Source organism: Stenella coeruleoalba (assembly GCF_951394435.1).
Source record: "Stenella coeruleoalba genome assembly, chromosome: 5".
NCBI lineage: Eukaryota > Metazoa > Chordata > Mammalia > Artiodactyla > Delphinidae > Stenella > Stenella coeruleoalba.
This window is the reverse complement of record NC_137150.1, coordinates 34,213,533-34,236,614: the sequence shown is the minus strand read 5'-3', so window position 1 is coordinate 34,236,614 and position 23,082 is coordinate 34,213,533. Positions and strand designations below refer to the sequence as shown.

The following is a 23,082-nucleotide window of genomic DNA, read 5'->3' as shown; positions in this document are numbered from 1 at the left end:
ATGACCCGGGCCCTGCTTCGGCCCGGGCGAAGAGGGAAACTGAAAGGGCTGGTTTTTCCTTGAGGGGGAACGATGACTGCAACGCACCGGAAGCGGCGCGCTGAGAGGCTCGCGGGTGCGGCGGAGAGGGTCAGTCCGGGAGGCGCTGGGAGGGCTTCCTCAGGGTTGTGGGCTAGGAAGGCCGCCGCAAGGTGCCTCCTCACATACCCCTCGCGGGCCCAGCAGGCCAACAGCGTGGGGCGGCGGCGACGTCGACGGCCGGGGCTGGGAGCGCTGGCGGCCGGGGTCCCAGCCATGGCCGAGTCTGTGGAGCGGCTGCAGCAGCGGGTCGAGGAGCTGGAGCGGGAACTGGCCCAGGAGAGAAGTCGCCGGGCCCTGGGGGGCGGCGATGGAGGAGGCGGTCGGGCCCGCATCGAAAAGATGAGCCCCGAGGTGGTGGATTCCAACCCCTACAGGTGACCTGCGTGGCGGGGCGGGGAGAGGGGCGAGGTCACCGTCTTCAGGTGGTCAGGAGTGAGGCGCTCCCCGCTGCTGTCCAGCTCACACGGCCTCGCACCTCCCTTTTCTTGTTCTGGGGTCCTGTTCCCAAACGGGCAAGACCAAGTCTTAGTACTGGTGAAACGTGTTCTTCCTTTTTTTAAAAAAGCCAACTGAATCAGCCATATGGTGCTGCTCCTGTGCTTGCTGAGGACACGTATTCAGTTAACTACCGCCCCTGCTTCTATTAGTCTTCCTCGCTCAGCGTAAAACTGAGAGTAAAAACTTTCAAAAGACACCAGATGTAAAACCCGCTAAGCATAAACTTGGGAGCTTCATAAAGTCTTCTCAGTGTTTCTTAAATTGGGGGCATGGTGGAAAGAGCTGGATTAGCTCTAAAACCATTGGACTTCCCCAGGCCTGTCTGCTCCTCTCCTTTCTTCTTTTCCTAAGATTTGTTAATTCAGCGGGCGTGCACTGTCACTTTTCCTCTTCACCACAACCCTAGGAGATTGCTACTATTATTTTATCCCTAGTTTATAAGTGAGAAAAATGAGGCTTAGAGAGCTGCTGTGACCTGCCGCAGGTCATAGAGCTAACAGTAGCTAAAAAGGCCTGGACTGGCATTAGGTTTGTCTTACTCCAAAGTTCACATGGAACTGTCTCCCCAGTAAAAATAAATAAACCATTAAGTAGTGTGGCTAAAAACTGGATAGTTTTAGAGTAGGTGAAACAGGAAAGATATTGTGCTCTTTCTCTTCGAAGAGCAGGAGAGTTTGGATTTTAAAGAAGGGTTTTATTTATGACATATAAATCCTCAGTGGAAGTCTTAGGGTGCGTGGTTTTTTTTTTTTTTTTTTTTTTTAAGCTGTACGCGGGCCTCTCACTGCTGTGGCCTCTGCCGTTGCGGAGCACAGGCTCCGGACGCGCAGGCTCTGTGGCCACGGCTCACGGGCCTAGCCGCTCCGCGGCATGTGGGATCTTCCCGGACCGGGGCACGAACCCGTGTCCCCTGCATTGGCAGGCGGACTCTCAACCGCTGCGCCACCAGAGAAGCCCTTTATTATTATTATTATTTTTTTTTTTTGCGTGGTTTTTTTTTTTTACAACCTAAAATGCAGACCAGTATTTAGGCACAAAGATGTTAATTACAATTTTATTTGTAATAGAAAAACCTGACCAAAATTATAATTGTTCCATAATTACAAAAGAGTTCATTTTAACTCAAATTAAGTGAAATCATGCCAGATTCTTGCTTTTCTCTCATTAATATTACTACGGTTTTTTTTGGCGGTACGCGGGCCTCTCACTGTTGTGGCCTCTCCCGTTCAGGAGCACAGGCTCCAGACGCGCAGGCTCAGCGGCCATGGCTCACGGGCCCACGGGCCCAGCTGCTGCGTGGCATGTGGGATCCTCCCAGACCGGGGCACGAACCCGTGTCCCCTGCATCGGCAGGCAGACTCTCAACCACTGCGCCACCTGGGAAGCCCTATCTTACTATGTTAAAAAAAATTTCTTTTTCTTTTAGTTTTGAGATATGAGGTGTTAACCATCCAAAATTTTTAGAGGTTGAATAAGCATGAATTGACATCTCTAATTAGAATGAGTGGGAACTATTCCATTTGGCATTCTTAAACATTTTTCAATTTTATAAATGAAAATTTTGAAATATTCCCTCCAAGAAAAGCAATGTGGATCATATATTTATTTTTTAAAATAAGTTTGTTTATTTATTTATGGCTGCGTTGGGTCTTTGTTGCTGTGCGCGGGCTTTCTCTAGTTTAGCGGGGACTACTCTCCGTTGCAGTGCACGGGCTTCTTATTGCTGTGATGGCTTCTCTTGTTGTGGAGCACAAGCTGTAGGTGTGTGGGCTTCAGTAGTTGTGGCACGTGGGCCTCAGTAGTTGTGGCTCGCGGGCTCTAGACCTCAGGCTCAGTAGTTGTGGTGCACGGGCTTAGTTGCTCTGTGGCATGTGGGATCTTCCCAGACCAGGGCTCGAACCCATGTCCCCTGCATTGGCAGGCGGATTCTTAACCACTGCATCACTAGGGAAGTCCGATCATATACTTAGAATCAACTTTCAGATATCATTTTAATGTGAGATGATTCCTTGACATTGTAATGACCACAAACCTAACATTCAGAACTCAAATTTAAACATTTAGTATTTTCTATATTATTTGCACCATTTGTCTTTATTAAAACTGCTACTTAGGAGATGGCAGTTGTCACCCAAAGCTCTGCACTAGTACATGGAAATTTGATAAAGGTCAGCCTTAAGTTTTTGAATTGTTGTTCATTCAGCAAATATTTAGTGAGCACCTTTTCATCTCCAGCTGGATAATGTTATCTACCACTTATTATTATGCATAGACACTGGGAATACAAAGTAGACATGGTCACTTCTCTCCAGAGGTTACCAGATGAGTGTGAGATAGAAAAGTAAACATGGGATTGCAATATGAGTGGTAAGAAATATGATAAAGTATTGATACATGGTTATCAGAAAAAATATAGGAGAGGGATTTGTAGGTCTCTTACATCATTTTAATTGCATCAGGTGATACAGTAGAAATATAATATAAAGCCCCTGACTCTCAAAGACCTTTTGCTTTAGTTTGGGAGATTCACTGGTTGTAGAATAATGATCAACACAAGTAACTGTAAAATTGTGTGGTATGTAATATAAGTAGAAGCATGTTGACTAAATGAAGAGGTGAGGAGAGGCTTTGAAATTAGAAAACCTGGTTTCAAATACTGGCTCAAAAACCCAGCTCTGAATAATTGTTTGCCATTTAGCTAATCTTGGGCAAGTTAATTAACCTGAATCTTTTCCCCCATTCATAAAAGGAGGTTGCATTCTTCTCAGCATTATATATAAAGATTAAAGAGAGCATCAAGGTAAAGATGGCAGATTGATCACAGGCATATATTATCACTGTCTACCCAATCCCACTAAAATGAAAGTAAAGGAGTTTTTAAAAAGGAATAAACCCCCACTGAAAAAAGAGGGTTTCTATAAGTAATTGGGGGATGGGTGAGTCCCTGTACTTAAAAGATTATAGTTAGACAGTTTTAGAATCTAGAAAAGGGATGGATGACTGATAACTGATTTAAAGGATCCAAAGAAATTGACTCTAAAGGCTGCAACCCAGTTTATACCACAGAATTCCCCAAAAGCTCAAGAATAGGCATAGTATTTCTAGAAGGGCTTAAGGTAGGGCTAAGAAAGATATGGCTGAAAATCTGTTGAAGAAACAACCCAGGTTCACTACTTCACTTTGGGTAGCTGGGCAAATGCCTCTTCTCTGTCAGGAGAGAAGACTAGAGATTTACTCATTGGAGAGTAAAATAGAGGATTTATATTAATAATTGAAGCAAGTCTTCATACCTGAAGAAAGGGGATTAACTAAATGTTTACATACTGAATGCTAGGACTCCCAACCTTGTTCTTCCATATAACACCCCCAAACTTACAGGCATAAAGACTTTTCAGGCTGGAAATTGAAAGATTCTTCTCTGGGGAATCTGAGAGCACCAAGAAGAGAGACTGAAAGACACTGACATTGTGGGTTTCTCAACTGATCACCCTACAGTGAAGCCCAAAGTCAAACAAGCAATGCCCACATCCTTGCCTTTATTAGTGTCTGGCTTTTAAATATGAGCAGAATAAAGGATGAGAGAAGCTCCTAATGTGAAAGAAGGAAAATAAAATTAGTTATTTGAATAGACTATGTAAGGGGAACACAACCCAAATATTATTAGTATCTTCAGAAAGGAAAGATGTTATATAAATGAAACAGGACAAGTTACTACAAAAAGAAATCATTCAGATAATTGAAAAGAATTCTTGCAAATGGAGAATGATAACAAAAGTGAAAATCTCAATAGAAGATTTGGAAAATAATGTTGAAAGAAATCCAGAGAACAGAGCAGAAAACTAAAATGGTGGACAATAGGAGAAAGAAATTAAGAGTAGAGGACTAGTCCAAGAGGTCCGACTTCCAAATAATAGAAGTTTCAGAAAGTCCAGGAAAAACAAACCAACCAAACAAGGACATCATCACGTTATTCAAGGAAATTTCCCAGAACTGAAAAAACATGTTTCCTATTTGAAAGAGTCCAACAAGTACTCAGCACAATTGATGAGAATAGATTCACTCTAAGGGACATCATGAGATTTCAGAAGCTAGAAGACACCTTAGAAATTTTTTTTTTAACATCTTTATTGGGGTATAATTGCTTTACAATGGTGTGTTAGTTTCTGCTTTATAACAAAGTGAATCAGTCATACATAAACATATGTTCCCATATGTCTTCCCTCTTGCGTCTCCCTCCCTCCCACCCTCCCTATCCCACCCCTCCAGGCTGTCACAAAGCACGGAGCCAATATCACTGTGCCATGCGGCTGCTTCCCACTAGCTATCTACCTTACGTTTGTTAGTGTGTATATGTCCATGACTCTCTCTCGCCCTGTCACAGCTCACCCTTCCCCCTCCCCAACACCTTAGAAATTTTGAAGGAAAATGTTTCTAACAGAATTCTATACCAAGTTAAACTGTCAACTAAGTGTGTGTTTGTGTGTGTGTGTGTGTGTGTGTGTGTGTAGGTGTAGCTTCAACGATTATGTACCCTTCAATTTGTCATTTTTATAATACATTTCTAAAAATAGAATTTTGATAAAACATTTTTAAGAAGTTTGGTAAATAACATTTTCAGACACACATGTTCTCAAAATTCACCTTCCTTGTACCCTTTACAAAGCTATGAGAAGATGTTCTTCCAACCATAGCAAGAGAATAAATTAAGAAATAATCTACAGCAGAGGCTCTCAAACTTTAGTGTGCATCACAATTACTTGGGGAGCTTGTTCAAACACAGATTGTTTAGGCCCTACATCCAAAGTTTGATTCGCTTGGTGATTATAGGGTGGGGACTCAAGAAATGATATTTCTAGCAAATTCCATAGGCCACTGATCCATAGGCCACACTTTAGAACCTTTGAGCTCTAAGGTACCAGAAGCAGGAGATTAATACAGGATGAAGAATTGAAGAGAATTTGTAATATGATGAAGGGAGAATGCAGGATGGGAGCTGTATGTGCAGTAAATGTGCACATGGGGACATGTCAGAAGATTCTAGTATATCTTTAAGAAGAAATTGCTAGAACACCTCATGTATATGACTGTATCTAGAGGAATTTTAGACAACTGGGGTTGAATTTGTGAAAATACATAGAAAAGTAAACATAAGAACAAACACAATTATTAACTTCAAGGGTGGGGATCATACAGGAAAGGGTAAATTCTAATATACTACATTGTCCAGTTGTGAACAGTATTAACATCTAACCAAAATGACCATATAACAATATCAAGAGGCTGGTGAGATGGGAAATATTTGTGTTTAATGATAAAGAGTGAAATCTTCAGATAGTACCTAAACCTGAAAATCAAGAAATAACAGTGTTAGCATGTTACTTAGAGATATCCTGGTAACAGAGTTAAAAATGAGTGAGGAGAGGAAAATGGGGGTGCAGGCCAGAACACTGCTGAGTTTCCTAACAAGCCTAATAGAACTATTTGACTCTTAAAGTGTAAACTAATGGGGATTGTATGTATATGTGTATAGTTTTAAAGTATATGTATTTTAAAAAAACCCTAAAATACTGAAGAAGATAACAGACTAGCAGTAACTAGGTAAATACCTCTTAGAGTCCTTGGTATAAGAGGTGCTTACTGAAAGTAGACATTATCCATTGTGGGCAGAGGCAACAAGTGAATGGAATTCCAGCCATGAGATTATTCTGATGTTAAACATTAAATTTGAGTTAAACATTAAATATTTACATATACTAATAAGCATGGGAAAATGTTGAAATTTCACTTTGACCCATTCTCTGGAAACAACATTTGAGTCAATAGGTCTCAATCTTGACTGCATATTAGAATGTATGAGGAACTTTTAAAAAATCTTGTTGCACAGGCTACATCTTGGAGGGAGGGTATTCAGGCATCAGTGCTGAAGTAATTTAGTTTCATCTGGTAAAAATTAGCTGAAAGATTTCTCTCTCTCTCACACTTACTGTTTCTTCTCTCACAGTTTATTTTCTGTGATGATGTATGTTTACCTATATCACTATTAATTAAAAGTTTGTAAGCCTTAAAATATTTCTTTCCTTTGTTTTAAGCCGCCTGATGGCATTGAAACGAATGGGAATTGTAAGTGACTATGAGGTAAGATAAACCCTTCCAAGTTTTTGAAGATGATTTCAGTAAATGAAAATAACTTCCGATGACATTTCCGATGAAGCATTATTGTTTATTTATTTATTTATTTTTGGCTGCATTGGGTCTTTGTTGCTGCGCGCAGGCTTTCTCTAGTTGCGGCGAGCTGGGGCTACTCTTTGTTGCAGTGTGCAGGCTTCTCACTGCGGTGGCTTCTCTTGTTGCAGAGCACGGGCTCTAGGTGTGCGGGCTTCAGTAGTTGTGGCTCGTGGGCTCTAGAGCGCAAGCTCAGTAGTTGTGGCGCATGGGCTTAGTTGCTCCACGGCATGTGGGATCTTCCCGGACCAGGGCTCGAACCCGTGTCCCCTGCATTGGCAGGCAGATTCTTAACCACTGTGCCACCAGGGAAGCCCCGATGAAGAATATTAACCAATACATATATAATTTTGCATTTTACAGAAAATCCGTACCTTTGCTGTAGCAATAGTAGGTGTTGGTGGAGTTGGCAGTGTGACGGCTGAAATGCTGACAAGATGTGGCATTGGTAAGGTAAAAACATCTCTCTTTGTCTATCATTTAGGGAACCCAATCACTTCTGGAGTAAATCAGGTACAAATTAGAATTTCTTTTCTCCTTACTAATGGCTTATTGATTTGTGGTGTATTTATTTATTTAATTTTTTTCTATCCCGGGTTTTTTTGTTTTTTAAATTGGGGTATAGTTGCTTTACAATGTTGTTTTAGTTTCTGGTGTCATCGAAGTGAATCAGTATATGTATACATATATCCCCTCCCTCTTGCACCTCCCTCCCACCCCCTTACCCCCCATCCCCCCGCATCCCACCCATCTAGATCACCACAGAGCACCAACCTGAGCTCCCAGTGCTATACAGCAGGTTCCTACTAGCAGTTTTCCACATGGTAGTGTATATAGGTCAATCCCAATCTCCCTATTCATCCCACCTCCCTAACCCCCCCTGCGGCGTCCGCATGTCTGTTCTCTATGTCTGTGTCTCTATTCCTGCCCTGTAGATAGGTTCATCTGTACCATTTTTCTAGATGCCACATATATGCGTTAATATACGATATTTGTTTTTGTCTTTCCTACTTCACTCTGTATGACAGACTCTAGGTCCATGATTTGTGGTATATTTATTCAGGTTGTTTTTTCTACCCCAGTGGGTGGGGTTAAGACATAAACCCGCCCAAAAGGAAGCTAATATTATTACTAATTAAACAAGGACTATCTGATTTTGTTCAGGAAGTTTTCTGTTGGGATTTAAGTGTTTTAGACATACAAGTTTAGGAAGAAGGCTGTTAAATTGATAAAGTGTGTAGTGAAACATTGAAACATCCAAAAAAATTTTTTTAAACACAGTTTTTATATAAGACAAACTAGAAAGCATGTACCTTTCTTACTCTTGAATTTGAAATGGTGAATGCTCCAGAATTTTTTTAGCCCATACTTTTTTTTTTTTTTTTACTTTTTTCTAAAATTTTTTTTTTTTGGCTGTACCGTGTGGCTTGCAGGATCTTAGTTCCCTGACCAGGGATTGAACACCCAGGGCCATGGCAGTGAAAGTGCTGAGTCCTAACCACTGGACTGCCAGGGAAGTCCCATACTATTTTCTAAAATTGATTTGATTGGGTAGGAAGGAGAAGTTAACTTTGTACCAGAAATCAGCCTACCAATCTTAGATTTGTAAAGCCAGAGTCCATGATGTTAGATAGATAGTGGTTGAATACATAAGTTTTCCACAATTGTATATCATTTTGCTAAACTTTGTGGAAAAATGTTTGCTTTATCAATGCTTTTTAATATGTTGGTCCACTCCATGCCCCAAATTCTTAAAAGGAAGTGGTTTCAAAGTTGGCACTTATTTATCAATATAGAAAAGACAACACCAAAATACTAAAAATGTTTAACATTTTAAAGGCTTTCAAGAAGTTTATAAAAGCTAGCCAGTAATTGCTTATACCTGACATATATGCCTTGGCTGATTGATCAAGGGTGGTAGAGATCATGGAGATTTGCTGGTCGCAGGTTTGAGTGTGCACTAGAATCACTTGGAAGGCTTATTAAAACAGATTGCCGGACTCTACCCCAGTGGTTTTGATTCTATAGGTTTCAGGTGGACCTAAGAATGTGCATTTCTAACAGGTTCCCAGGTGGTTCTGATGATGTTGTTCCGGGGACCATGCTTTAAGAACAGCATCACCTGGGAGCTTGTTATAAATGAAGATTCCTAGGCCCCACCCAAGACATGCTGAATCAGAATCTATATTTTAACAAGAACTCGAGGTGATTCGTAGGCATATTAAAGTTGTGGAAGTACTCCAGTATTTCTAACAAGCTTCAGGTGATGCTGATGGGGTTATCCCAGGCCCCATTTTGAGTAACAAGGGTCTAGAACAGTTAGCAAATATTTCTGTAATTAGAATCACCTTGTATGTTTAAAAAAATTCTTAGGTTCGGACTGCACCACATAATAGGTTAATCAGAACCTCTGGGGTTGAGACCTACACATTTGTATTTTTTAAATACAGTGGTTCCAGTGTAAACTCAAGTTTGTAAGCTAAGGATCTACATAGGTAAGTTTCAGAACTCTTTCTTCAATATGTAAAACAGAGAAACAAGAAGCTGTTTCATGGGGTTGCGTAGGGAAGTGGAGGATTGGAGATCCAGAGCCCACTTCTTATCCCTGAAAGTTCTGGTGTTCCTGGGGCACACTGAATCACCAGATCTAGATCAACTGCCTTATTTTACAGATGAGAATACAGTCCTAAACAGTGAAAGTGACTTACCCAGAAGCAGATCTAATTAGTGACACGGTTACTACTCACACCTCCTGTCCCCAAATATAGGATTTCCTACAACTTACTCATAAACCAGCTATGAGGCCGAAACTCAAATTTAAAACTTGGCCTGACCTAATAAATATTGTTGACTGAGGTTAAGTAAACCAAATTTTGGAGACTCTAGGTAGGGTTAGAAAGTTTCATAGAGAGTATAAGTGATATCTTTTCTAGCAAAATACTGAGAGTTACCTATGTGTTGTTTTTATGGGCTGGGTAAACATTTTTTAGTTTCTGAATTGAGAAGAAGAAAATCCCATTTTTGTTTTTATTGTTATATTTAGGGTGCTGAGAATTATATTACAAAGTCACAGAATTTTAGATAAAGAAGGGACTTCGGGAACTGTATATCATTTTTACACTGCTTTGAATTATTCCATAGGTCTAGAGGCTCAGTTTTTTGTTTCTTGTTTTTTTGGTTCTTTTTTCCATCACTTTAGATAAATTGCATTGCTCTGCTTTCAAGTTCATTGATCCTCTTTTTCCCCTGCAATGTCTAATCTACTCTTAGTCTCATCCAATAAAAATTTAATTTTAGATAATTAGAAAAAAAGGAACTGTGGATATACTTGGGTTCAACCTGTTCTTACTGATAAGAAATGGACCTTTCGGCCATTTTAAAGTTGTGTGAGTGTGTTTGACAAATGCTGTCATGCCTAAATATATAGCAGGAAACAACAATTAACTGATTGGTTAATAATTCTGTTTGGAATAATGTTTTAGCCGTGGCATGAGTATATATAGTGCCTTATTCATGAAAGGAATTGTGTTATACTATGGTTTTAAGTTACAGCATTTGTTTTTATCTTATTTAAAAATTTCATTTATCTAATGGGTTCTTGGTTTTTAGCCAAACATTGGAATGAAGTAGGATTTTGGCGCAGTTTGTAAAAATTATAATGAAATGGAATGAACATTAATTTTTGAGCTAATCATTTAGAGAGGCAGTACAGTGTTGTGTTTAGGGTACAGATGCTGGATTGAGAATGCCTGAATTTGAATCCCATTTTTACTACATATTAGCTGAGTGGCTTTTGGGCATGTACCCTAGTTGTCTTATTTCTAAAACGAGGATAAGAGTACCTATATATTGTATGGTCACTAAATGAGTTAATATATGGCACCTAGTATTTCAGAATTAGTATTATTACTGTCAAACAGTTAAACCCATCAGGTGGAAAGCTGACTAGTTTGTTACTTTTAGTTTGTTTTTTGGTACGTTTTTCATCAGAATACCACTATTTTCATTTTAGTTGCTACTCTTTGACTATGACAAGGTGGAACTGGCCAATATGAACAGACTTTTCTTCCAGCCTCATCAAGCAGGATTAAGTAAAGTTCAAGCAGCAGAACATACTTTGAGGTAAATGGAATACCAGTTGAAGGCAGTGAAATTGGTGAAATCTTCCTGTGTGTATTTAGTATGAGTTAAACTAACATATAAATGCACCTGTATTTTCCTTTATAAAAATGCAGGTTTCACTTATACAAAAAGAATTTTCTTACCTCTTTGATCTGGGTTGGCAGCCTCTTTTTTGAGAGTAAATATTTTATGCTTTGAGAGCCATATGGTTTCTGTCAAAACTGCTCAACTATGCAGTTGTAGTAGCTGTAGGCAATATATCAATAAAAGTGAATGAGCACGACTGCTCCAATAAAAACTTTATTTATGGACTCTGAAATTTAAATTTCATATAAAATTTCACATCATGAAATATTGTTCTTCTTTTGACTTTTTTGTTTTCTTGCAACCATTTAAAAATGTAGAAACTATTCTTAGCTTGCAGAACTTACAAAAAAAAAAAGGTGGCAGGGTGGTAGTCAGATTTGGCCCAAGAGCCAGACTTTGCCAACCCTTACTCTAGGACAGTTCTTTGTGGTCCTAAACGTATTTGCACTGAATTGGATAAGAAACAAAGAAGCTCTTCTGTCAGGCTGAACTGTAGCTAACAGAGGTAATAAAGGTTTAATTCCCAACACATAGATTGTGGGAATATTTTTGTAATCCTTCTGACAGTCTACGTGTTTTGAACCTGGTCCTTGAAGTGGGGCAAAAGAGGTAGAAGAGGACTTTGGATTTTCTTTGAGTGGCTTGAATGCCATTTCTCTAACATCTGTTAAATGATTTTTAGCTCTTTTAGTTCTTTATCTTGCTTTCTCTTACTGTTTTACTAGTAGTTTTTATTATCATTCCGTTTTTCCCTCTTAGGAACATTAATCCTGATGTTCTTTTTGAAGTACACAACTACAATATAACCACAGTAGAAAACTTTGAACATTTCATGAATAGAATAAGGTAAAATTTTATTTATGAATATTTTGCACAATGTCCAGCTCATTTTAAGTATTATTAGAAAATCTGTCAATGATTAATTAATTCACTGAGTTGGTAGGTTGATATATATTTTGTTTTTAAAATAGTTTTTAAATTTTTTGTGTAATTTTTATGTATTGGGAGCTCAGTAAAAAACATATATTGTCCAAAAAACTATAGTAACAACACAATAAAAACAAATCTAAAAAAACCTGTTATTATGATATAACAAGGGGCCTCAATTATGAGTTCTGTGTTATAGATTATACTTCTATCTGAAAGTGGTTTTCTGCAGACTAACACCATTGAAATATTCGATTGTATTCAGTTAACTTTATTACATTTACATTTGTAGTGAAACATGAGTAAAAGTCTGTGAAAGCTGATAGGGAAATGGTAACTTTTGTGAACAGATTTTATATTTCTCACACCCTTTTACATCTTGTATAAGAAATACTGTAATATCATTGATATTATGTTCGTAATAGTGAATACTCAATGTATACTGGGTCTTTAATATTAAATGCTATGTTATAATTATACTCAAACATTTACTGAAAGACTAAATGTATTGACTGAACAAATAAAGTCTAATTAGAGTGTATTTTGTGTCCTGATTTTTTTCAAATAAAATTTATTTTCTTTGCCTAGTAATGGTGGATTAGAAGAAGGAAAACCTGTTGACCTAGTTCTTAGCTGTGTGGACAATTTTGAAGCTCGAATGACAATAAATACAGTGAGTATTCCTATTGTATAATGTGTTATATTCATGGATTTATCTATTTTCCTGTATATTCTGTCAGTATATATTCCGCATTCTGAAAATAGTTCTGCATTTAAACCCTTTGATAATGTGTTTTGTTTGTTTTTAATGTTCTCTCATCCTGTTTTTGAAATTTATTCTAATGTGACCTATCTAGCCTTGTTGGTGTGGCATATATTTCAGTATCCTACTCTCTCTTATGCCAATAGAGCAAACTAAAACAGCAGATAATTCTGATGTACAATTTTTAAAATGAATGAATATCTTATAATACTGTCTTATTCTTGGTCGGCATTGGTTTTTACTTTTGTTGATTTAAGTAGATGTATAAATGTGTATAAATTGCCCTACACACATGATTTCTCAAAACTAAAACTGAATTCTTTTTCTTTTGAATTACTGTGTTTTCAACTTTGCAAATGACATTTTGCATTTTTTTGTTGCTGAAATTATTTTAGAAAAATGAAGTTTTACATTAATCTAACAAGAAATCCAATAAACTATGGTTCAATTTAATTAGATATTTATATTGACTGCTTACCTGAATGCTATCAGTTTCTTTTTTAAGGAGAGTGGCGATTGCTAAGGAATTCCATTATTTACAACTTTCTTCTTTGTTTCTGAAAATTAATTTTTAAAAACTCTTTGTAATTCATTTAAACTCCAGTTTTTCATGAAAAGAACTTATGGTAAATTACTTCTTGCTTTTTTATGTTCTTTCTTGTGTTTTCACCTATTTCTATTAAGGCTTGTAATGAGCTTGGACAAACATGGATGGAATCTGGGGTCAGTGAAAATGCAGTTTCAGGGCATATACAGCTCATAATTCCTGGAGAATCTGCTTGTTTTGCGGTATGCATGATTCATTTTGGGTTATTATTTTTCACTGTTAAGTACTGGAGTTCCTAGGGGCATTGAAAATGTTTACAATTCGAAGAAAAGACCAAACTTTGAATGAATTTGATGGAATATTATTTGGAATAACTTATACTTTTTTCCCTTTCTTTTGAAATATATTTTCTTTTATTCTTTTTCATGTAGTGTGCTCCACCGCTTGTAGTTGCTGCAAATATTGATGAGAAGACTCTGAAACGAGAAGGTGTTTGTGCAGCCAGTCTTCCTACCACTATGGGAGTGGTTGCTGGGATCTTGGTACAAAATGTGTTAAAGTGAGTGAAGGATAATTTTTCTGAATAGTCTTGTTTGCTTTTGACAAACATTTCAAATATTGGAATGACTAGCTAAGTATTTAATTTGTTTTTTTAATTTTAAATACACATATTTAAAAATTTTATGTATAATATGTGTATACTTTTATATATAAATATATTTAATTTAAATATATATTAATATTACATATATCAACACACATATATTTGTGTTACTCTCTATTTGGCATAGTTCTTGTTCAATGGTACAGTGGTATCGTATATTTATTTATGAAGCATTAACCAAATGATTTAAATTTCTGCACATCTGGCCAAAGGGTGAAGACCCATAAACACACTCGCTTCCACTGTCTTGGTTTAACATTTCTAAAAATAATATGAATGTGATTAAACATTAACTAGGGTTATATCTCTGCTATCCGTAAACAGATACCCAGCAACTGCACCATCTGAACTATAACTAATAAAGACAAACGTTTCTTTGAAGCTAAAATTAATGTCATAGAGGTTTTTTGTTTTGTTTGTTTTTTGTTTTTTGCGGTACGAGGGCCTCTCACTGTTGTGGCCTCTCCCGTTGCGAAGCACAGGCTCTGGACGCACAGGCTCAGCGGCCATGGCTCACGGGCCCAGCTGCTCCGCGGCACGTGGGATCTTCCCGGACCGGGGCACGAACCTGTGTCCGCTGCATCAGCAGGAGGACTCTCAACCACTGCGCCACCAGGGAAGCCCTGTCATAGAGTTTTTGAACCAACTCATACTTTATGAAAAGCAGAACTGCTTTAGTTGTGCCTTGACTCAGGCCATTTTTTCCCCTCACTTTACAATGTTAATAAGCTTAGTTATGTTTCTTAAGCATCCAGTATAATAAGAACAAATTGCAGGGCTTCCCTGGTGGCGCAGTGGTTGAGGGTCCGCCTGCCGATGCAGGGGACACGGGTTCGTGTCCCGGTCCGGGAGGATCCCACGTGCTGTGGAGCGGCTGGGCCCGTGGGCCGTGGCCGCTGGGCCTGCGCGTCCGGAGCCTTGCTCCGCAACGGGAGAGGCCGCGGCGGTAAGAGGCCCGCGTACCGCAAAAAAAAAAAAAAAAAACAAATTGCAACATGTTACAGGGAGGCACTCTAATATCATTTATCAGCCATCAGCAAAGAAATACCAGAATACATAAGAACCCTCAAGGCAACTGTCTGGGGCTGTTTCAGATGAGACAAATAGCCTGTCAAATTTCAGTAGGTCTTAATCTAAACACAACATTTTACAGTATGTTATGAAGAAGGGAAAAAAAAATCATGGCTACAAAGTATTCTCTTACCAGTGTGTCATATCTAGCCAACCCTCTATTGATGGACATTTAGGCTACTTACAGATTCTTTTGCTATTATTAACAGTGCTGCAAAAAGCATCTTGCATATATCTTTGTAGAGTAGATTTTTGTACAGTGTGAATTTTTAGAAGTGGAATTTGAATTTCTAAGTTTATGCAATACTTACTTTGACAGATATTACTAAATTTCTCCTTCAAAAGGTTGGTACATTTCCATGACAGTGTGGGAGTACCTGGTTTGTCCACATTTTTGGTAACATTGGGTGTCATCAAACTTTTTTTTTTGAAGTATAGTTAATTTACAGTGTTGTGTTAGTTTCAGGTGTACAGCAAAGTGATATGTATTCTTTTTCAGATTCTTTTCCATTATAGGTTATTACAAGATACTGAGTATAGTTCCCTGTGCTATACATTAGGTCCTTGTTGTTAACCTATTTTATATACAGTAGTGTGTATATCCCAAACTCCTAACTTATCCTCCTCCCTCCTCGCCCCCCTCCCACTATCCCCTTTGTTTTCTATGTCTGAGTCTGTTTATGTTTTGTAAATAAGTTCATTTGTATCAATTTTTTAGATTCCACATATAAGTGATATCATATGATATTTGTCTTTCTCTGTCTGACTTCACTTAGTCTGATAATCTCTAGGTCCATCCATGTTGCTGCAAATGGCATTATTTCATTCTTTTTTATGGCTGAGTAATATTCCATTGTATATATATACCACATCTTTATCCATTCATCTGTTGATGGACAAGGTTGCTTCCATGTCTTGTTTATTGTAAATAGTGCTGCTGTGAACATTGGGGTGCATGTATCTTTTTGAATTAGAGTTTTCTCTGGATAGATGCCCAGGAGTGGGATTGCTGCATCATATGATAACTCTGTTTTTAGTTTTTTAAAGAACTTCTGTTCTGCATAGTGGCTGCACCAATATACATTCTCACCAACAGTGTAGGAGGGGTCCTTTTTCTCCACACCCTCTCCAGCATTTATTATTTGTAGACTTTTTGATGAAGGCCATTCTGACCAGTGTGACGTGATACCTTGTTGTGGTTTTGATTTGCATTTCTCTAATGATTAATGATGTTGAGCATTTTTTCATGTGCCTATTGGCCATCTGCATGTCTTCTTTGGAGAAATGTCTGTTTAGGTCTTCTGCCCATTTTTTGATTGGGTTTTTTGTTTTTTTGATATTGAGCTATATGAGCTGTTTGTATATTTGGAAATTAATCCCTTGTTGGTAGCATTGTTTGCAAATATTTTCTCCCAGTCCGTAGGTTGTTTTTTAATTTTTTTTATGGTTTCCTTCACTGTGCAAAAGCTTTTAAGTTTAATTAGGTCCCATTTGTTTATTTTTGTTTTTATTTCCATCACTCTAGGAGACAGATCCAAAAAAATATTTCTGTGATTTATGTCAAAGAGTGTTCTGCTTATGTTTTTCTCTAGGAGTTTTATAGTACCCAGTTTTACATTTAGGTCTTTAATCCATTTTGAGTTTAGTTTTGTATGTGGTGTTAGAGTCATCAAACTCCTTTATCTTTGTCAATTTGATAGGTGAAAAATGGGTATCTCATTTTAATTTCCAGTTGTGAAAAGGGTTGAGCACTTATATTTTTCTGTGAATTGTCTTCTCACATCCTTTGCTCAGTTTTTTTTGTCTTTCCTTGTTGTATATTAAGAACATGCATTCGCAGATTTTTTCCTTTTGTTGTTTATCTTTTGTACATGATTTTTCAGCTTTTCTATAAGCTTCTAAAAGGAATCAGATTTGACTGGAAGGGGAGCACAGGGAGCTTTATGGCATACTGGAAATGCACTATACAGTCTGCCCACCATTTCCTTGGGTTCTGCCTTTGTGGATTCAACCAACTGTGGATCGAAAATATTAAAAAAAAAAAAATTCCGGAAAGTTCCAAAAGCAAAACTTGAATTTGCCACAAGCTTCCAACTATTTATATAGCATCTGCATTGTATTTACAACTATTTACATAGCATTTACATTGTATTAGGTATTATAAGTAATCTAGAGATGATTTAAAATATATGGGAGGATGTGCACAGTTTATATGCAAATACTATACCACTTTATATAAGGGGCTTAATTTTGGTATCCTGTGGGTGGGGGGTGTTCTGGAACCAATCTCCCATAGATACTGAGTGCCAACTATATTTTGATCTGGTAGTGAATATTACATGGGTGAGTACTTTTGTAACATTTTATTGAGATTTAATACAAATTTAAGATTGTAAACTTTGCAGCAAGTTATATATAAACAACTTTAAAAAATTAGATTTAGTACCATATCTCAGAGATTTTTAAGATACACTTCTGCCACATAACTTCTGTGAAATTAATATGCTTCTTAAAGTTGTTGACATGTCATAGTTTAATTGGCAGCATTTTATCTTTATTACATGTTCAAAAAATAATAGTGCATTCTATGGTTGATGAAATGGAGTAGCCTTTCTTCACTGCATTCATTCAACAAAATCTACTATAAGCCAGGCCCTGTAAACAAGATAAGAAATTTGTTTTCTGGGTTGCTTGTTACAAAAATCATTACCTTCTTTAAAGTCATTTTTTAAAAAGTCAGTTACTTTTCTTCTAATACTTTTATGGTTTTATTTCTTTAGTTAAGTCTACTTTGATTTGTTTTTCTAGGTTTCTGTTAAATTTTGGTACTGTTAGTTTTTACCTTGGATACAATGCAATGCAGGATTTTTTCCCTACTATGTCCATGAAGCCAAATCCTCAGTGTGATGACAGAAATTGTAGGAAGCAACAGGAAGAATATAAGGTATATGTCAATGTGTCACAATGCATGAGAGATCATATTGCATAGGACAATAACTTAAAAAAGAAAAAATTATTTAGATTTGGAATACAAGGTAAATGGATTCTGGATTTTTAAAGGTTTAATTTATTCACCATAATTTAACATGAAAATTCTGTTCAAAGTCCTTTCTTGCTTTTGGTAAGATAAAACTGTCTGAATTCATTAAAAAAATTTTTTTTTTAATTTTAATTTTTTTAAACTAAAATATACTTGATGTATTGATACAATATGATGTTAGTTTCAGGTGTACCACATAGTGATTTGACATTTGCATACATTATGAAATAAGCACCATGATAAGTCCAGTTATCATCAGTCCCCATACAAAGTTATTACAATATTATTGACCATATTCCTTATGCTGTAAATTTTATCCATGACTTATTTATTATATAATTATAGGTTTATACCTCTTTATCCCCTTCACCTGTTTTACTCCCCACCTCCCCTATGGCAACATCATTTGTTTTCTGTATCTGTGAGTCTCTTTTCATTTTGTTTTGTTTTTAGATCCCACATTTAAGTGAGATTATATGGTATTTATTTCATTTAGCATAATACCTTCTAGTTCCATCCATGTTGTCACAAATAGTAAAGATTCTTTTTTATGGCTGAATAATATTCCATTGTATATATGTACCACATTTTCTTTATCCATTTATCTGTTGATGGACACTTAGGTTGCTTCCATGTCTTGGCTGTTGTAAATAGTGCTGCAGTGAACATTGGAGTGCATATATCTTTTTTTTGTTTTGTTTTGTTTTTTTGTTTTTTGCGGTACGCGGGGCTCCGGATGCGCAGGCTCAGTGGCCATGGCTCACGGGCCTAGCTGCTCTGCGGTATGTGGGATCTTCCCAGACCGGGGCAAGAACCCGTGTCCCCCGCATCGGCAGGCGGACTCTCAACCATTGCGCCACCAGGGAAGCCTGCATATATCTTTTGAGTTAGTGTTTTTGTTTTCTTAAAAAAAAATACCCAGAAGTGAAATTGCTGGATCATATGGTAGTTGTATTTTTAATATTTTGAAGCACCTCCATACTGTTTAGTGGCTGCAACAATTTACAGTCCCAGCAACAGTGCACAAGGTTTCCCTTTTTTCCATATCCTCGCCAACACTTGTTATTTGTTGTCTTTTTGATAATAGTCATTCTGACAGGTGTTACCTCATTTTGGTTTTGATTTGCATTTCCCTGATGATTAGTGATATGTGTCTGCTAACTATCTGTATGTCTTCCTTAGAAAAAAGCCTATCTGAATTCTTGGTTCTGATCAATTCTGACTGATGTTTCAGAGAACTGAAAATGAGTAAAAACACTGATACTGTTTGATTTCTACAGAAAAAGGTAGCAGCACTGCCCACACAGGAGGTTGTTCAAGAAGAGGAAGAAATAATACATGACGACAATGAGTGGGGTAAGAATTGTTTCATAAATTGAAATGGCAGCATAAAACAATCTTTTATGGGAGGGAAACTGATTATAATTAAGATATACAAGTTTTTTTTTTTTTTGCGGTATGCGGGCCTCTCACTGTTGTGGCCTCTCCCGCTGCCGGAGCACAGGCTCCGGACGCGCAGCCTCAGTGGCCATGGCTCACAGGCCCAGCCACTCCGCGGCACGTGGGATCCTCCCACACCGGGGCACAAACCCACGTCCCCTGCATCGGCAGGTGGACTCCCAACCACTGCGCCACCAGGGAAGCCCGATATACAAGTTTTGAATGATTATTGCTCATTAAGTTCCTTAAAAACTGTTTTAAGATCAAGTTTAACCTTACAGGTATTGAGTTGGTATCTGAGGTTTCAGAAGAGGAACTGAAAAATTCTTCAGGTCCAATTCCTGACTTACCTGAAGGAATTACAGTGGCATATACAGTTCCGCAAAAGGTACATCTAAAATGTTTACCATAAGTAAATATAAGAGAAAATTTCTATTTATTTTCTTTCATCTTCAACCTATTTTATAATGCCAATGCAGTATTTCCTATTTTAGGTGTTTTACATTATAGGCATTAAGATTTGTGAAAGAGAGAGTTATTCAGTGTTAATATGGAAATACAGGCACAGCACAGTTTAAACTGTTTGAAAACATAGATGTAAAATAGTTTTGCTCACTCATTTGTGGATCAAGTGAAATAGATTTTGATTAAATGACAGTACCATTTTTTTTGTATATTGATAAGTTTTAGCCACAATATCATTTAAAAATACCACTTCTGTAGAGATCTCAAGAACATTGAAATTACTGCTTGTCTATCCTAAAAATTAGAAGGCATATTTATTAAAGAAATTGTACTTTGTAAACTTGTTGAACATGGTTAAGGCTTACTGATTATATGTTCCTAAGCATTAAGAACTTTATTTAATTGGTTATTTTTTCACCATGTTTCCCTCATTTATGGATAGCAAGAAGATCCTGTACCTGAAGTAACAGTGGAAGATTCTGGTGAAAGCTTGGAAGACCTCATGGCCAAGATGAAGAACATGTAAATAATGGACTGGCCTGTATTGTATTTCCTGTGTCTAAACCTGTTCCCTAGCAATTAAAAAGAAAATCATTTAAAACTGAGAAAATTTAGGGCAACATCAGTTGATGTATAATCTTCACTGAATTGTTATACTGTTTAAAAATGCTGTGACTATTGCTTGTTACTCCCCCCCACCTTCAACTAAATCAGAAACTCTCCTAAAACTCATGTTTCATTCTAGTAAGAAAACTTCAAAGGATTATTGCAGGCAGTTATAAATCTTATTTAAAACTTAGCCATTGAACTGTTTTGGCCTTTTGGGAGGGGTGGGAAGAAAGGACCAATTTGATTTGCCTGAGGCCATGGACAACAGAATAGTGTGTGGTCAAATATAGGGAAAGGACAAGAGGTACAACCTATTGATTAGAGCCAGCAGGCATCTACTCATTGTGTTTGGAATTGCTCTCTACAGGAAAACTGCCCACTACTACTAACTTGAGCAACAATGAATTTCAAATAGCAAACCTATAAAATAAAAACATCCTTTCAAATGTTTCCTGATGAAACACAAGCTGAAATACAGTCATTGGAAAAGTTTGTAATATATTCAAAACAAGACAGAGGCAAATAAGAGGAAGCTTTCTTCATGGATAGACAGATAAAGATATTTTCAGGATGTACAAATTATATTTCTGCACTGATTAAGAAAAAGCATATCATCTATGGAACATATATCTGAGTCAGTGTGCTTTATTGAGCAAAAGATAAATTTAGGCTAAGATCATCTAAATTATACCCATCATATGGGCTACCTTCTAATACTTTATTTTATTTGAATTTGATTCCGTGGGTAATTAGACATTGGCAAAGGTTTGTCCTGGTTAACAGACAATAAAAGAGGTCTAAATTGCCTCTGCAATGACTGACATGTATTTCTTCACAGGGAAGAGTGTATTTTCCCTGATTGTGACCACTAAATCGTAATTTGATAAACTGGTTTTCTCTGGATTTTGCATACAAATAATGAAGACTTAGAGAACGTTGTTGGAAATAAATTCCTAATGGTTTGGAGACTAATAAAGACACCTGCATGTGTAACCATTATCTGTAGGCTGGTACTATGCTAGTCTCCTATTTTGATGACTTTTTTGCTCTGAAAAGATATAAATGTCTAAATTCTATGCCTAGGAGGAAAATGTCATTAAAAAATTAAAAGTGCATTTCCCACTTGTAAAGTAAAATTCTAAAAATAATTTCAGAAAGCCCCAAATATCAAATATGTTTAATATATTAGCTTTGAGATTTTAGCATACTGCGATTCTTATGTTTAGAGTGATGTCAGGAAAGTATGGGGATAGTTTTTCTAGCCTTGAAACATATTTACGTTGCCTTAGTAGGTCATTTGTTGTTTAAATTTTTCGTGTAGTCATCTGTAAAATAACTTTTCTAGTTTCTAGAGATGCTTTGAATTTCAAAAAAGAAATGCAGTCTTTCTAAGTCCCATTCCTTTGGTATACTAATTTGGTACCTCTGGTACACTAATTTGGTAAGGCTTTTACTTATAAGTTTATATAGTTTGATAAATAGCTAGAATCTACTATCCTTTTTTAAAAAAATTTTTATTGGAGTGTAGTTGATTTACAATATGCATTAGTTTCAGGTGTACACAAATTGAAACAGTTATACATATACATATTAGAACCTGCTATCTTCTAAAGACCTTTTTTTATCTGTTCTTATTTGGCACTGTACCCTGCTGGTGTCTTATACTGTACCAAATCTTATCTAATTTTTTTGTCTTATATCTTCCATTAAAGTTATTATTTTAGCAGAAAAAATCTGGTAACAAGTATCTTTTGTAACCTAGAGAGCTCTCTTGACAATCTGTATGCCATGAAAACTTGTATATATGTAGGCAGCTATGAAAAATTAATCATCACTGGATTTTACATTACTAAATAAACCCATAGTGCTTGACCAGATTTATAACACTATTGTTTCTAGTGTGAAAGATGGAAACACTCCCAAAATTGCCTTAGCACAAAGGCTCTAAATTACAGTAAAACAAACAATATGTTCAACTTTAATCCCTTGTTAATTGTTAGTGGGAAGTTAATTTGTGGTATTACTCAAATGCTTTATGTAAATAGTAAAAAAAAAAAGTAATGTAGTATGCGTTTCTTTATGTAAAATTACTCCCTGAATACCTATAAACACACTGACCAACCCAAAAAGGTAATAAACATTTAACAATATTAATGAAGCTTTGACCACCCCATCACATTTTTTTTAATATTTTTCTTTCTGTAAAGTATTAATGAATGAAAATTATAACTACCATAGTTTGGAGCCTACCAATTCCGATTTATAAATGTCTGAAAGCTACATTTTTCATTGTGAAAGGTGTATATTAATGTGCACATAATTATCCTATTTGAGTACCTCAAATACAAAGAAATGACTGTCTCAGCTATTTTTATCTTTTTAAGTAGGCATTCTACATGAAAACATTTGAGTTGATAGTATAATTAGACCAAAATATAGTCCTTTTTTAAAAATATAGTCTTAAATTATATTTAAACTTAAACCTTTTGAAGTAGTCATCATCCCCCAACAAACTTACCATAAAGTCACTTTGAATAATATAAGTT

At 36.8% G+C, this 23,082-nt stretch overlaps 1 protein-coding gene across 5 annotated transcripts; it reads left to right on the top strand.

Moving 5' to 3' along the window:
• Window positions 1-4: 4 nt before the first annotated feature.
• UBA5 (ubiquitin like modifier activating enzyme 5) lies at window positions 5-23,018 on the top strand (the record flags this gene model as incomplete). Of its 5 annotated transcripts, none has more annotated exons than XM_079923078.1 (12): window positions 29-129; window positions 6,669-6,714; window positions 7,165-7,254; window positions 10,814-10,923; window positions 11,770-11,856; window positions 12,526-12,610; window positions 13,385-13,489; window positions 13,679-13,806; window positions 17,791-17,926; window positions 19,303-19,378; window positions 19,744-19,850; window positions 20,370-23,018. In XM_079923078.1, the coding sequence occupies 11 exons, from the start codon at window positions 6,676-6,678 to the stop codon at window positions 20,451-20,453; spliced, it is 1,047 nt and encodes a 348-aa protein (XP_079779204.1). In that variant the 3' UTR covers window positions 20,454-23,018. The 5 variants fall into 5 exon arrangements, with proteins under 5 accessions (XP_079779203.1, XP_079779204.1, XP_079779201.1 ...); XM_079923075.1 differs by having other exon boundaries at window positions 73-455; XM_079923077.1 differs by lacking the exon at window positions 6,669-6,714 and having other exon boundaries at window positions 5-129.
• Between the last annotated feature and the right edge of the window lie 64 nt (window positions 23,019-23,082).